At 40.7% G+C, this 12,206-nt stretch overlaps 1 protein-coding gene across 1 annotated transcript in view; it reads right to left on the bottom strand.

The window, feature by feature from the left end:
- The window catches only part of SLC12A1 (solute carrier family 12 member 1), a gene marked incomplete at both ends in the record, with an annotated part of 42,563 nt that overhangs the window by 18,847 nt on the left and 11,510 nt on the right, over positions 1–12,206 (bottom strand). The window contains 9 exon segments of the mRNA XM_080351197.1: positions 1,191–1,346; positions 3,135–3,236; positions 3,819–3,942; positions 4,342–4,449; positions 6,102–6,253; positions 7,865–7,949; positions 10,505–10,632; positions 11,127–11,238; positions 12,163–12,203. Of these exon segments, the coding sequence (XP_080207323.1) occupies positions 1,191–1,346; positions 3,135–3,236; positions 3,819–3,942; positions 4,342–4,449; positions 6,102–6,253; positions 7,865–7,949; positions 10,505–10,632; positions 11,127–11,238; positions 12,163–12,203 (1,008 nt within the window).

The following is a 12,206-nucleotide window of genomic DNA, read 5'->3' as shown; positions in this document are numbered from 1 at the left end:
TGAGTGGAGACAAATAAGAAACAGCTTTCTGCATTTTGAGGTCTACATGAATACAGATCAGGTCCTGTTATGCCAAGAAACAAAGCTAATACTTAGTGCAACTATGTGGAGGTTTGTGTGGAGGTCCTTTTATCTAAGGAATATTAGTCTTTTCTGAACCCTTCAGTTGCTGGTGCTGAACAAAAGTCGCTCTGTTAGACGGCAGGAGATAGATTTTATATAGTGTCTTTAGTGAATTTAAGCAAGCTTTAAGCTGCTACTTTGCAGCAAGGACACGGGCAATATACCAGGAAAGGGTAACAATCCTCAAATGCTTTTGAGAACTGTCTTGTGTATTCTCCTACAGCTGATGCTTCCAGGAAGAGAAGCACAGACCATCCCAGTGGGTGTGAGGACACACATCAGTGCAGCAATATACACAGAAAAGAATAATGCAGGCTTAGACCAGGTGTTGCTATCCCAAACTAGCTGCAATGGAAGCACGTCTTCTGCTGGGAAACGTGCCTCTTTTATTTGTATATGTTTTCTACTAGAGAAGTAATTGGGATGGTTAGCACTGAAATCTGGACCTGGTTTCATTTTGTCTTGGATATAAATAACGAGACTGTGCAGTCTCATACTGGTGCTGTGTTGTATTAGTGCACAGATTTCTGGGGACAGCTGCTGTGATTTGTTGAGCTACTAAGCAGTTTCTCCAGCAGTGAAGTGCACCCATCTTTCTTGATTTACTGAGGAATTGTAGGGGGTGATCAGTTCATAAGTAATTCAGCTCGCATTTTTGTTGTATAACGGGCAGCACGTTTATGTTTTGGGTGAAGAGCCCAGATGAGTGTGCTAGAGCACAGCAACATTCAGGTGAGGTTTTGTGTGTGGATGGAAAATTATGATGAGCGATACTCAAGTGAAAGCTCAAATGTAGCAAAGACTTAGTAGGAATAGACTGGTGTGATGGAATAATTACACAAAGCTCTGAGCCATACTTGAAGTGTTTGTTAAATGGGCAAAAATTCACCGGACTATCATCTTAATCTATACTATATAAAGTGGGATTTAATGGGATCCTCCAGACTTCCCTCTAAAGAAAGGTATCAGAGAAAAAGTAATGTCAAATTCTACAAGCAGAAATAATTCCTCTAAAATCCAGCCTGCCTGCATAATATGCACAAAATAATAGTGTTTTTTGGACTTACCTGGTTTCTTATATGTTACATAAATATATAGAAAGAGCTCAATGGCATAAGTGATGAGAGCTGCCCACCAGTTGATGACAAACATGACACCGCAGCACAACAGGGCTCCAAAAAGTGACACCCACATGTTATAATATCTGAATGCAGGTCTCCAACCTGTTTAAAGAGAATTGATGAAATTGGAAGAGCATAAAATATAGCGATCAAATGGTGATCCATTGATTTTGTGCATATGTAGCCCTGTGCAAGAAGGGGTGGAAGTGATAGGTGCAGCAGATACTTTCAGGTGTTGGTTGACTTAGATTTCTGTATGTATAGAGTATGGGGTCTTTACAAGCCTTTTACTACAAACCTTTTCCTTCTGCTTTGTCCAGCCTGTCTTTGAGTCACCATTCTGTTTATATATATATTTGCCAAATTAAAACTCACTGGTTCAGAACTGAAAATAGATTTTCCTGTAAATCCAGGTAATTGGTTTCTGTGTCCTTTTGATGCCTATACATAGAACTTATTATTGGGAGCAAAACACTTGCTGAGAGAAGAGTTTATCCCAATACTGTTTGTGCACCTGTCTTAAGCATCGAAATTGCCTGGCCTCACTGCAGAAAAATAAAATAATTTGCAATTGACTTTAAAAAGATATTATTCCTGCTGCTCTTCAGCTGCAGTACTGAATCCATCCCCTGCTGGCAATTAAAATGAGGCAAACAGTGAGCTTCCATGGTTTGCAGGTCTCTGCCAGATGTTCCATGGAGCAGGCTCTTTGGAGAGGTAAAAAACACGGACGGTACAAGGAGAGGCTGAGCAACCCTGTCTTGGCTCATCTCTGTAATGAGGGAATGGGAAGGTCTTGCTGTGCAGAAATTTCCTGTCCTGCAGTCTTGCAATTATTATGGTCTATCGCTGTGAATTGGCAGAAATTAGCTGGAGGAAATGAGGAAACAAAATAGCGGCAGTTTTGTCTGAAATGTCAAGTAGTGGCAGAGTCGAGTCAGATTCACGCACGTGAAGTCTGGAGAGGAAATTTTACTCAGCTCCAAGGCTGTGTAGAGCAGATCTGCATTTGTTCAGCTGTGCAGGTAATTAGCAGAAGTGCTCATCTTTTCTGCCCTCTGAACAAATGGCACCATGCAGATCTATAGGAAGGAAGTTGATGTAGGCATTTCTGTCACTACGCACTTTCTTCACACTGGAAATCAAGAAAGTATTCCTCGCTCCTTGGATTGAATAATTGATTCACAGCAGCAGGAAATTGTCTTTCCTTTGTGCCAAAACCAGTGTTGCTCAGCTGATTGACTTTAGTCCTGAAGATGTCACCCCTTTGTTCATGGAGATGATAGTTGTTCTGCTGTGGTGGTGCACCAGCCTGAAAGCCAATGTGTTCCTTTGCTGCACACATGTAGAGACGGGTCTCAAGTTACCCTTGAGCAGGACCCCGCTGCGCTTCACCCTACAATTCTGCCCCAAGCCGCTGCAGAGCTGTGCTGGTGCTGTTCGCTGGACCTGTTCTTGTTGTGCGTGTTCCCTTTCAGGCAGCAGCACTTCTAGCACAGTCACTTGACTGTAAACTTCACCGCAGATGTGGAGAAGGGCACTATACCTTGTTGACTTTATATGGCTAGAGTTGGCATAAGTATTTATCCACCCATGTTGTGTAATAGTGAGGGGAAAAAGACACCCCGAGGAGGAGATTTTCTGCTCCAGTGGGATCCACCAAAGTCTTTTTCATCCTGTACAACTGTAGGGAATGTGAAGGCTAGAGCCGTTATTTTTATCTTTTGGAGATAAATAAAATGTCATCATATTCAATGAGAGCAGTAAAACCTCAGGTCACATGGATTAGATATTTTACAGGTACTGCAGCTTACTCTGACATACAGTCAATAACTTGCAGAGATGGGGCTATGAAACCTCCATTTAAATCACTGGTGGGTGCAGACTCACCTGGAGATTTTGCGTATGAAGCATGAAAGCAGGAGAAGTTAATCAAAGCATATGAAGCCAGGAAGAAATTGGAGATGATGGGAGCAATGGTATTCAGTTCAGCTGCAAGACACACACACACAAGTCAGACGCAGGCACCAGTTTCCTAGATTGCTGGATAGCTTTTTCCTGATGACGCATTAAATCTGGACACCGTCTGAATTTGTCGCCCGTGGAGAGCTTGGGTATTTTCCTATGTTCTAATCTAGACCCGCCTTGATGTCCCTTCATTCATATTAAGTAGTGCCTGCTAATGTTGAATTTAATAATATGTGCTATGCAAGGTTATACTTGATACTCTGATTATATAGACTGGCTCTTAATGATGTAAATCTGATGTAAATTTCAAAATGTTAAATACGTAATTGAGAGAACACATGCGTTTTACAAAGGACTTATCATTAAAGTGTATTGGTTTGCTTTTTAAATGCTAACCTGAATTCTCTCTACTAAACTTCCCGTTTACTTAGTATCACACAGTTTTAATTTCAGATCTTGGAAAAACTGATTTAAAAATCCCCGCACCCCTCAATCTGGTAGCTGGGATTTTCTACCTGGGATTCGCTTTGGAGCTGACTGAGGGGAAGGCTTGGCAGAGTAGGCTCCCTAGTTATCTCAGAATTAGTTGTGTAATGATATACCAACCGATCAAAATGAAAGCCATGGCAATCACGAAAGTGAGAACATATCCCCTGATGGGCTCGTTGTTTTTTCCGTATCCTTTGGCAAAGAAGTGGAGCCCTTTGTAGATGTTGTCCTTGCAAAGAGCCTGGGAGACAAATCAGAACTTAATTCCATTAAGCGGTGCTTTCTTGCATCAGAAGTTCATTTTCTACGAGTGACAGCTTGCTAGGCATTTGCTAAGCAAAAATTGTCTTAGTATTTCAAATACATCTACTGCTATGGCATGCAAACATTCAAATAAGGTGATAAGCCAATGTCCTACTATATTATTATATAGTGGGAAAGTGGAATCACAGGCATTTAATACTTATTTAGTGCTTTAAAACAAAAAGATTAACCGAATAGCTAAACAGAGCCTAAACCGGAGGAAACTGCAGCACAAATCAGTGGCTTCGTGTAAGTTGTGCGGGTTATCGTTCTGTCCCATACCCTCTGTTGTGTTGTGTCCACGTTGCTGCTCCCTTTATATATAGTTTAATTTTACCTGGAAAACTTTGGGTGCACTGACAAGAGACGCCAGAGCTGATGACAGAGTAGCAGAAAAGATGCCGGCTGTGATGAGGGGACCGAAGCCAGACACCATGCTCATCACCTTTAGGATAAAAAAGGGAAAAAGATCTGTCAGGTTCACATTTTGACACCCTTTTTGATCACAGACCCATTCAAGTACCCTGTTTCTACATGTCTTTGCTTTTCACAGTTCTAAATTCAATATACTACAAACCAACTGTGAAGTAGCGAAATACTATTATTCCTGTTTTAGTAAAAAGCAACAGAGTTATAGCTAAATTTTATACAAGTGTGCAGCTGTCTACTCAGGCGGATGAGTACTCCGCGAGCTTTTCTCACCTCCTTTACTAACTGGTTGCTATAAGTAACAGGCTCTACTTGATGGGTAAATAGTCAGCTTGTAGCAAGAAGTGCAAATGAATACAGCAGGAAAAAACACCGAAGTATGAAATGTGGTTGGAGGCACTTTGGTTTGGCTTGTTATTGTCATTGGGGGAGCAGGAGGGAGGGTTGGTTTTGGCTGGGGTGGGTGTTTGTTTCTGTTTGGTTTTTTTTTGTGTGTGGAGGGGTGCTTTTTTGTAATCTTAATTATTTAATATGGCTTAAAAAGTGAGAAAATGCCTGATTGTGCTGGCCTAACAGACAGCGGTGATGGTCAATGTCAGGGCTCCCGCAGGCTCCCGGAGGGGCTGCGCTGGCCTCTGCCACCACTGATGCAAAATGAAGTGGACAGATGTGTTGCCAGATGCTTTTTAGTGCGGAGGAAGTACTCCAGGAAACCAACCAGTTAATTCTGGAGGTTTGTCAGATGAAGACACTTTTTTTGATGGCTTTTGTCTGGCAAAGATAAATGCAAGGAGTGAAACTCTGTTTGTGGCTATGGGGAAGTCACTGATTTTAAGGGTTGCCCTGGGTCTGGGCAGCTGAGCTCAGGTATGAGTGCGGATGGCAAATGATCAAGAAAGGAAGGAGAAATAGTCTGTGGCAGGGACAGCTTATCCCTTTTAAGGTGGTTACCCAGCCCTGACATTTAGCAGAGCCAGCTGGGAAAAAAGCAAGTGACTTTAAAAGCTACAAATGGCCGGTTGAAAAGCGAGTGCAGGTGGGTGGCGAGCTCTCGGGGTCCTGAAGCACCGGGGCCGAACAGACAGTGGCAGGCTGCACAAGAACTGCTTGACTTTGATGCTTTGCCTAAGCTTTATTTTGAAGAATAAAAATGGCAGACAGTGTCTGGCCTAGGAGAAAGACCCCATTGCTTCTCACTTAATGTTACACTCGACTATTTTTGGATACTTTTTTTTTTAAGAAGTCAGAACTCCGGGTTTTTTTTGTACTGTGGCACGAACCTTTAACAGTGACCACAGCGCCCCTGAAGTAAAATCACATCTGTGTGTAAGAGCAATGAGATGACTTCTTCATCTGGCAGGAGTTCCTGAGGTCTCTGTTAAGTCTAAGGTTTGAGTTTGAAGATGTTACAGCACATACTGCTGCATGGGACTTGTTGAAAGAGGAGATAAAGACCTTACTGGAGCGCTGGGAAGGTTAGTGATGGGCAGTATTAAGGCAACGTGGAATACAAGGGACCCTTCCCTTTGGTTACTTCTATTGCTTTTTACTTTTTTAGATAAAAGTGAATTTACTGTCGCAGTTAGTTGTCAGCAAATAATGGTTTTGCGTGTTTGTGCTTATGTATTCATATATTGCTTATGATTATACATATTATCTCATTAAAACCTGAAAATTATTCATCAGCCCATAATCACAAGGCTGACTTGCACATCTGGAAAAGTCATAGCCTAGGCTGCAGGCAGATGATCCATTGCAGCTCATTCCAGGTACAACTGTATCATTGATGCTCCCAGTAGCATCTCGTACAACACAGGAGGCTGTGGAAACAATGATATATGATTATTTTCCTTCGTTGTGACACTGGAAGAATGTTCTTGCCACACTTTGACTCTTCATCTGCACACATTTGGTTCAACTGCCGCCTTAGTCTCATCCCAAAGAGCAACATTTCATGTTGGGCAGAGATTACTTCCCTATATTGTGGCTTGGTTTCTATAAGCAAACATTTACTTCTGTTACTTTTAAAATAATCAGCCAGTTGACTAATGAGGACTAGCGTATTTCTGAGAGTAGAGAAGCAGGCAGAGATCAGCAATAAATTAACTCACTTAGAAGTGTGTTGTTTGCCTGTGCCTACTTTTCTAAGTGCCGGTGTTCAAAGCAAACAGGTCAGTGAGGGTCGCAGGTCTAGACACACAGTTTTTGTTGTTTAACAAGGACACGCAATTGCTTTAGAGACCCAGATCCTCAGCTGTTCGAATTGTCATAGCCCGACTGATATCGAAAAAGTTTAAACAGGAGAAATTACCTACATTTGTTTTGGTTTTATTAATATTTATGCTGTGTTCTCTTTGCCGCCAGAAGGGGGAAGGAACAGATGGAGATAACTGAGAGTGCTGATCTCAACTTCTTTAGTGGCCAAAATGTAAGTTTATATGGTATCTTCAAATATGTAAAAAACATTGTTATTGAGAGTCCCCAAGTAACCATTATCTATTTAGCAAAGCAATATGCAAACAGAGAGAAAAGAAAGTATTGTACTGAAAAGCAGACAGCGCTGAGGTTGAAATACAGCTATTGCTTGTGAGAAGACAACCATGTATTAACACAGATTTATAACAGAAAGTGAAGAACTACTGCCTCTACTTTAATTGCAGGGGAAAATTAGATCCAGATAATGCAATAACCTGAGCTGCAGCTCGAATTGAGTATTCTGCTTTCGCATAAAGTACAAGAACCACAGAAGTCAAGGAGACTTGAGATTCATGTCGCAGAAAAGGGAGTACCCACAGGGCTCCCATGCATTATTGAGGTATTTGCTCATAAGGAAGAGTGTCATTTACAACACTCTTTCTTACAGTAGTATTAAAATAGAAAAAGAAAAGTCTTTTCTGGAACAGAGATTTATTGTATCCTTGTAATGAGAATTTAATTGCATGTTTCTCCAGCACAGTTCATGGCTTCAATACAGGTCGTCTTCTTACTTTTGTGCCCCTTTTGTTACCTCACATTCCAATATTGTAGAGCACCTAGTCAGGCAGTGCATCTTCTTTAAGACAGGCAATTGATTTCTGTCTTTGACACATAACGTACAAAATGTGTGTGTTACCCTATTACTCATGAGTGCTCAGTAAAACCAGTGAGAGCAACTAGAAGCCATATGAAATTTCAGTGTGAAAGAGGAACATGCTAGTGGTCTTTGTCACTGGATTAAATGCAAAAGTAACTGTACAAGTTACACAAAAATCCAGCTAATTGCTGCTTTCCCTCCTACTGTTTTTACGTATAGTAAAATCAAAACAACTCTCTCTTTACATAATAAATCCACAGGATGAAAAATCAGTGAGGTTAATCATTCATTTGCATGCCAGGCTTTCAAATGTTTTAACCGTATATGTTAAGGCAGGAAGCAAAGGTTCTGTACTTACCTGCACATATTGCAACGCCAATGTAAGCCACGGTTGTAATCAGAATGGCCAGCATTGTTCCTTTGGGTATTGCGCCTTGTGGATCCTTGAAACAAAGCAGTGACCCAAAAAACACTGTGAGTTTGTGCGCTGCGCCCTGGTTGCATTTGGAGTCCTGCCACACTGTGCTTATGAAGGTACCTCGAGGAGATGGATTTTGATCATTGAGACCTGTGCCAACCTTTCCTGTCCCAGTGTGTAGATGGTGAAGTGGTGCTGAGGGGCAGAGCTCCTACCCTGGACACAGGGAAGGATGTTCTGCACGAGCAGAGGTCACGTTTATAGCAGCAGGAGAAGCCCCAGCTATGTGTTTCCAGGAGCTCTAAACTCTCTTTACACGGCAATGGGCTTTATTTTAATGGTTAATGATATAATGGGTAAACAGCCACTAACCATCAAACTCCTGTGGATGATGAGATGGGACCATTTTTGGTTAATCGGTAAGATAGATGCAGAGTCACCCTGTACAGAGCACAGTACTTCTGTGATTGCCCACCAGGAATTGTTAGCTGTGTCTTCATAACAGAACTGCTTCCTTTCATTGTTTTGACTTTTGATTTAGATAGTTTAATAAGGCTGAATTATAGTGTTTACAGACTGCAATATCAGCTTTGATCGTGCAACTGTAAGTAAGGGTCCAACGGTCTGCGTTATCTATTGTAATTTTAAGGGGAATTTTAATACTAGCCCACCTTACAATTGAGTATGTTAGTTGATGCTAGGAGCCCGCTTTATGAATTGTCTTAAGTTGGTTTTGCGAGTTTGGTTTTGTGGATTTTTTTTAAGTCCAAGATATATGGAATATATTTTAACTCACAGACTTTTGTACTTTTATATCTATGCTTGTTGCATGGGAAAGAAACGAATTTGGAGTGTCACGTGCAACACAGATGAATGACTTAATTGCGTTAATAATTATTATAAATTTTAAACGAGGGAAGGATTTATCGAGCTGAAAAATAATTGCAAAGTCACTTTAGCGGCATAAGAGCTTTTGCCCTCAGATCACGGTAACTTTAATTGATGCAGTTCTGATGTGCGTGTCTTAGGTCACTGTTTCTGTGGAGTCTCGTGCTGCAAGCTTCAACACCATAAACTTCAGTTTTAGGATTAAAGCTTCTTACAGCTTTACAACAGAAACGTGTATGTCGGTGTTTGCAACAAGTTCTAAGGAAAGTTTGATTGGTCAATTTTACACTTTTTAAAATACTTCTTAGCTTGTCTTTTTTAGGTTTCTGGAGAGGCTGCTTAATTTAATTAGAACTGTCTAATGCATCTAAACATCTCAGTGGGGAATCTGCAGCCTGGAGGACTTGGTTATAGAAATCCACTTATTGCCAGACTGAAACAGCCGCAGAGAGCCAACGGGAGAAGCGCTTCCCTTGGTCTGCTCAGGCTCCCTCAAACAGCTTATGAAAGGCGTGCTGCTGCTTTGGGAGCTTGCCATGTATAGAGAGCACCATATATGGCCAAAGCATTATTTTTGTTTGATAAAAGGCTGGAGATTGTGTGAGGCTGCTTCAGTCTCAGTGGACGGAAGTACAATGATTTTTGGTTTTTTAATTAAAAATGGAATCTCATAGATGCTATTAGTGGCTCAGTTTCTACATATTTCTCTTCGTGCTTGGCTTCAAAAGCAGAAAACAAAGGAGATGAGGCATGCAGGTCGGTGTGAGGAAGGGAAGCAGAACTGTCTGTCAGGGTTGGTAGGATCTATGGACTTGTGACTACTGTGCCAATACAGAAATAACAGACCTTTGGTTGATTCCTTAGGGTGTAACAGACAGGGGGTCTATATGATCAAGCCAAATAAGTTGTATTGCATTGCTCCACACTCACTAGAGATGTTTTACTAAATGCTTTGCTGAGCTTCGAATTACTTCAGTCTTTGCATTAAATACACCGTTCAAAGTCATCATAACTAGAGGGCACTCTAAATTCCTCTCTCTAATTTATGGTTAGATACTGGACATATCATCTTGCACAACTGCTATAGTGCAAGAGGAGAGCAGGAACCTGACAGAATGGGCACAGCAAGACAGTTGGGCACCTTTGGACCTCCCTTCCCTTCCTCTTCAGACTCTTCTCTTTTGTCACAGCTGCAAACATGCAGCTTTTCCTTCGAGGAGCAGTAATGACGTGGGACTGGGACACAGTTACTTTCATTAAATGCGCTGTTGGCTCTGCCCTTGCTATGACCCTGGATAGAAAAAACCAGTCTCCACTCGTTCTTGTGAGTACAAAAATGAGCTTTCCAGGTGTGCTTTTTGGGATGAGTTTGTAAAAGAAGAGTGTCAAGAGATACACATGTAATTTATGTCTCGTGCTGCTAATGGACCATTAATGATATATTGCTACAGGTTATTGAAACGTGCTGTTAAATGATATAGCAACCCAAGTAATTTATGCAAATAGCCATAATGCATTATGAGGGAAAATGGGAACTGATGTTGCTAAATAATAAAGTAGGTACTTAAAAATGAGAGTTTCGCTTCACAAAAGAGACATGATTTGAAATTAAATACAATGTTGATTCATAATTTGTTTTCTTGTTCTTTTTTCAGTCTGCAGATAGTCGTACGAAGTTAATGGAATACATACTTTCAGATCTCCTGAGATATTGGCTCCTGCAAGAATGCCCGTGGCAGCTGGGAAAAAAATGGCAAACACCGAGAAAAATCCTTCTCCGCTTCTGAAATCCGGTCCAAAGTTTTCTGCAAATATTGATGCTGCAAATATAGATGAGAATGAAACACACCGCCAGGATTTGATTCCAAAGTCACTTAATGAAGGAGGTGAATAAGCTAGTCTTTCACGTCCGGACGACTGGGTTTGAATCTGTCTCATATCATAAGCAAAGTGAGTTTGATTTCCTTAGTCTGGTCCCCAGTAGGATGTGCTTGTCTGCATCTCAGAGCTATGCATCCGTATTGAAGTGACAGGAGTGTCACTACAGCACTTGCACTTAGCTCTGTGGAAAAGTTGGTGTGTGCTGTGCTGATACATAAAAGGCTTGAGCTGCAGCTAACTGTGCTGTCAGCTTCAGCAGCACAGAGACAGGCTCAAAATTAAAGATGAAATCAATTCCCTTGGTTTGCAAGCTTACTTAAACTCAGGCAGAAGCTCCTGATCTTGTGACCTTTCTCAGTGGCATCCTTAACTCAGTATGAAGCCAAAAAGAATGCAAAATTACTATTTTATGATAGGTAGCAAGGTTACTTGCCTTGGTAATTAAAAAAGCCTCTTGCCTTCTTCTCGTTGTTGGTAGGAATGACTGTCCCGATGAAGAAGTTTGCTATGGCAATAAGGAGAACAACTAGAAGAATAACTTGAGCCTATTAAAAGAAAGAAAAATATTTTCCTGATTTTAATTTAATTTAATTAACTGTGGAGATGGCTATATAGTAAGTTATCTGTATGCATTCCCTATGACAGATTGCTGATTTCTGTAGTTTTCAAAAATACCAAGAATCAAGATAGCTGAATCAGCTAATGACAACTGCAGATGGTTTTTACTAAAGTGATTATGATGTATATAGTTATAATTTAATTTTATGGTAGTTTCTCTCCAAGAAAACGCAAAACAAATCTGCGTATGCATTAATATCAAGTGTAAGACATTTTTATATTGTTATAAAATCGGTTTAGTTGCAGTGGGGTGTCACTTCAAGGGCTATAATATCTAATTGTTTTTCTGATCTCTTTTATAAGTAGTTCTAGTCTCCGTCCGAGCAGAATGTAAAAATAAGGGTGCTATTCTAGACCACATTTTGATCCTGTATTCTGCCCTCTAAAGTACTTCCATTTGAATTTCCGTTTTGAACTTTTTTGACAAGTGAAGGAATAGCAGAAGTCATAAGAGATTAAGAATGGATAGCAAACAGAGCTCTTCTGCTGAGTAGCGCTTGAGAGAGTACAGTGATAAAACTATATATTGTTTTTACTACTGTTTATTCTGTCAAGCTACATCAAAAATAAGAGCAAAAAGGGCACTTACCCAAGGCTCTAAATGATGGCCTGAATGATGAAAATCAATAGAATCAAGCTGTGTGCAGAACACAAACTTCCTCTTCCCTTTCAAATTTATGTTCAAGGAAGAGCATGGAGTAATTGTGCTTTAATTGAGTGTAATGATTAAGCTGCTATTGCTTTTAGAAAGATTAAGCATAAACTGAAACTGTTGTAGAGCATTCCTCACACACAAATGCTGCAGGGTAACCTAATACGCTGCTTGCTTTTATGTTCTTTTAGAGGTTTACCTTTGCTTCCCATTCCATGCCAGCAACAGAGATGCCGAGAAGAC

The sequence above is a fragment of the Nesoenas mayeri genome (genome assembly GCF_963082525.1).
Source record: "Nesoenas mayeri genome assembly, chromosome: 11".
Classification (NCBI taxonomy): domain Eukaryota; kingdom Metazoa; phylum Chordata; class Aves; order Columbiformes; family Columbidae; genus Nesoenas; species Nesoenas mayeri.
Note: the sequence above shows the minus strand (reverse complement) of the source record. Positions and strands in the feature narration are given on the sequence as shown.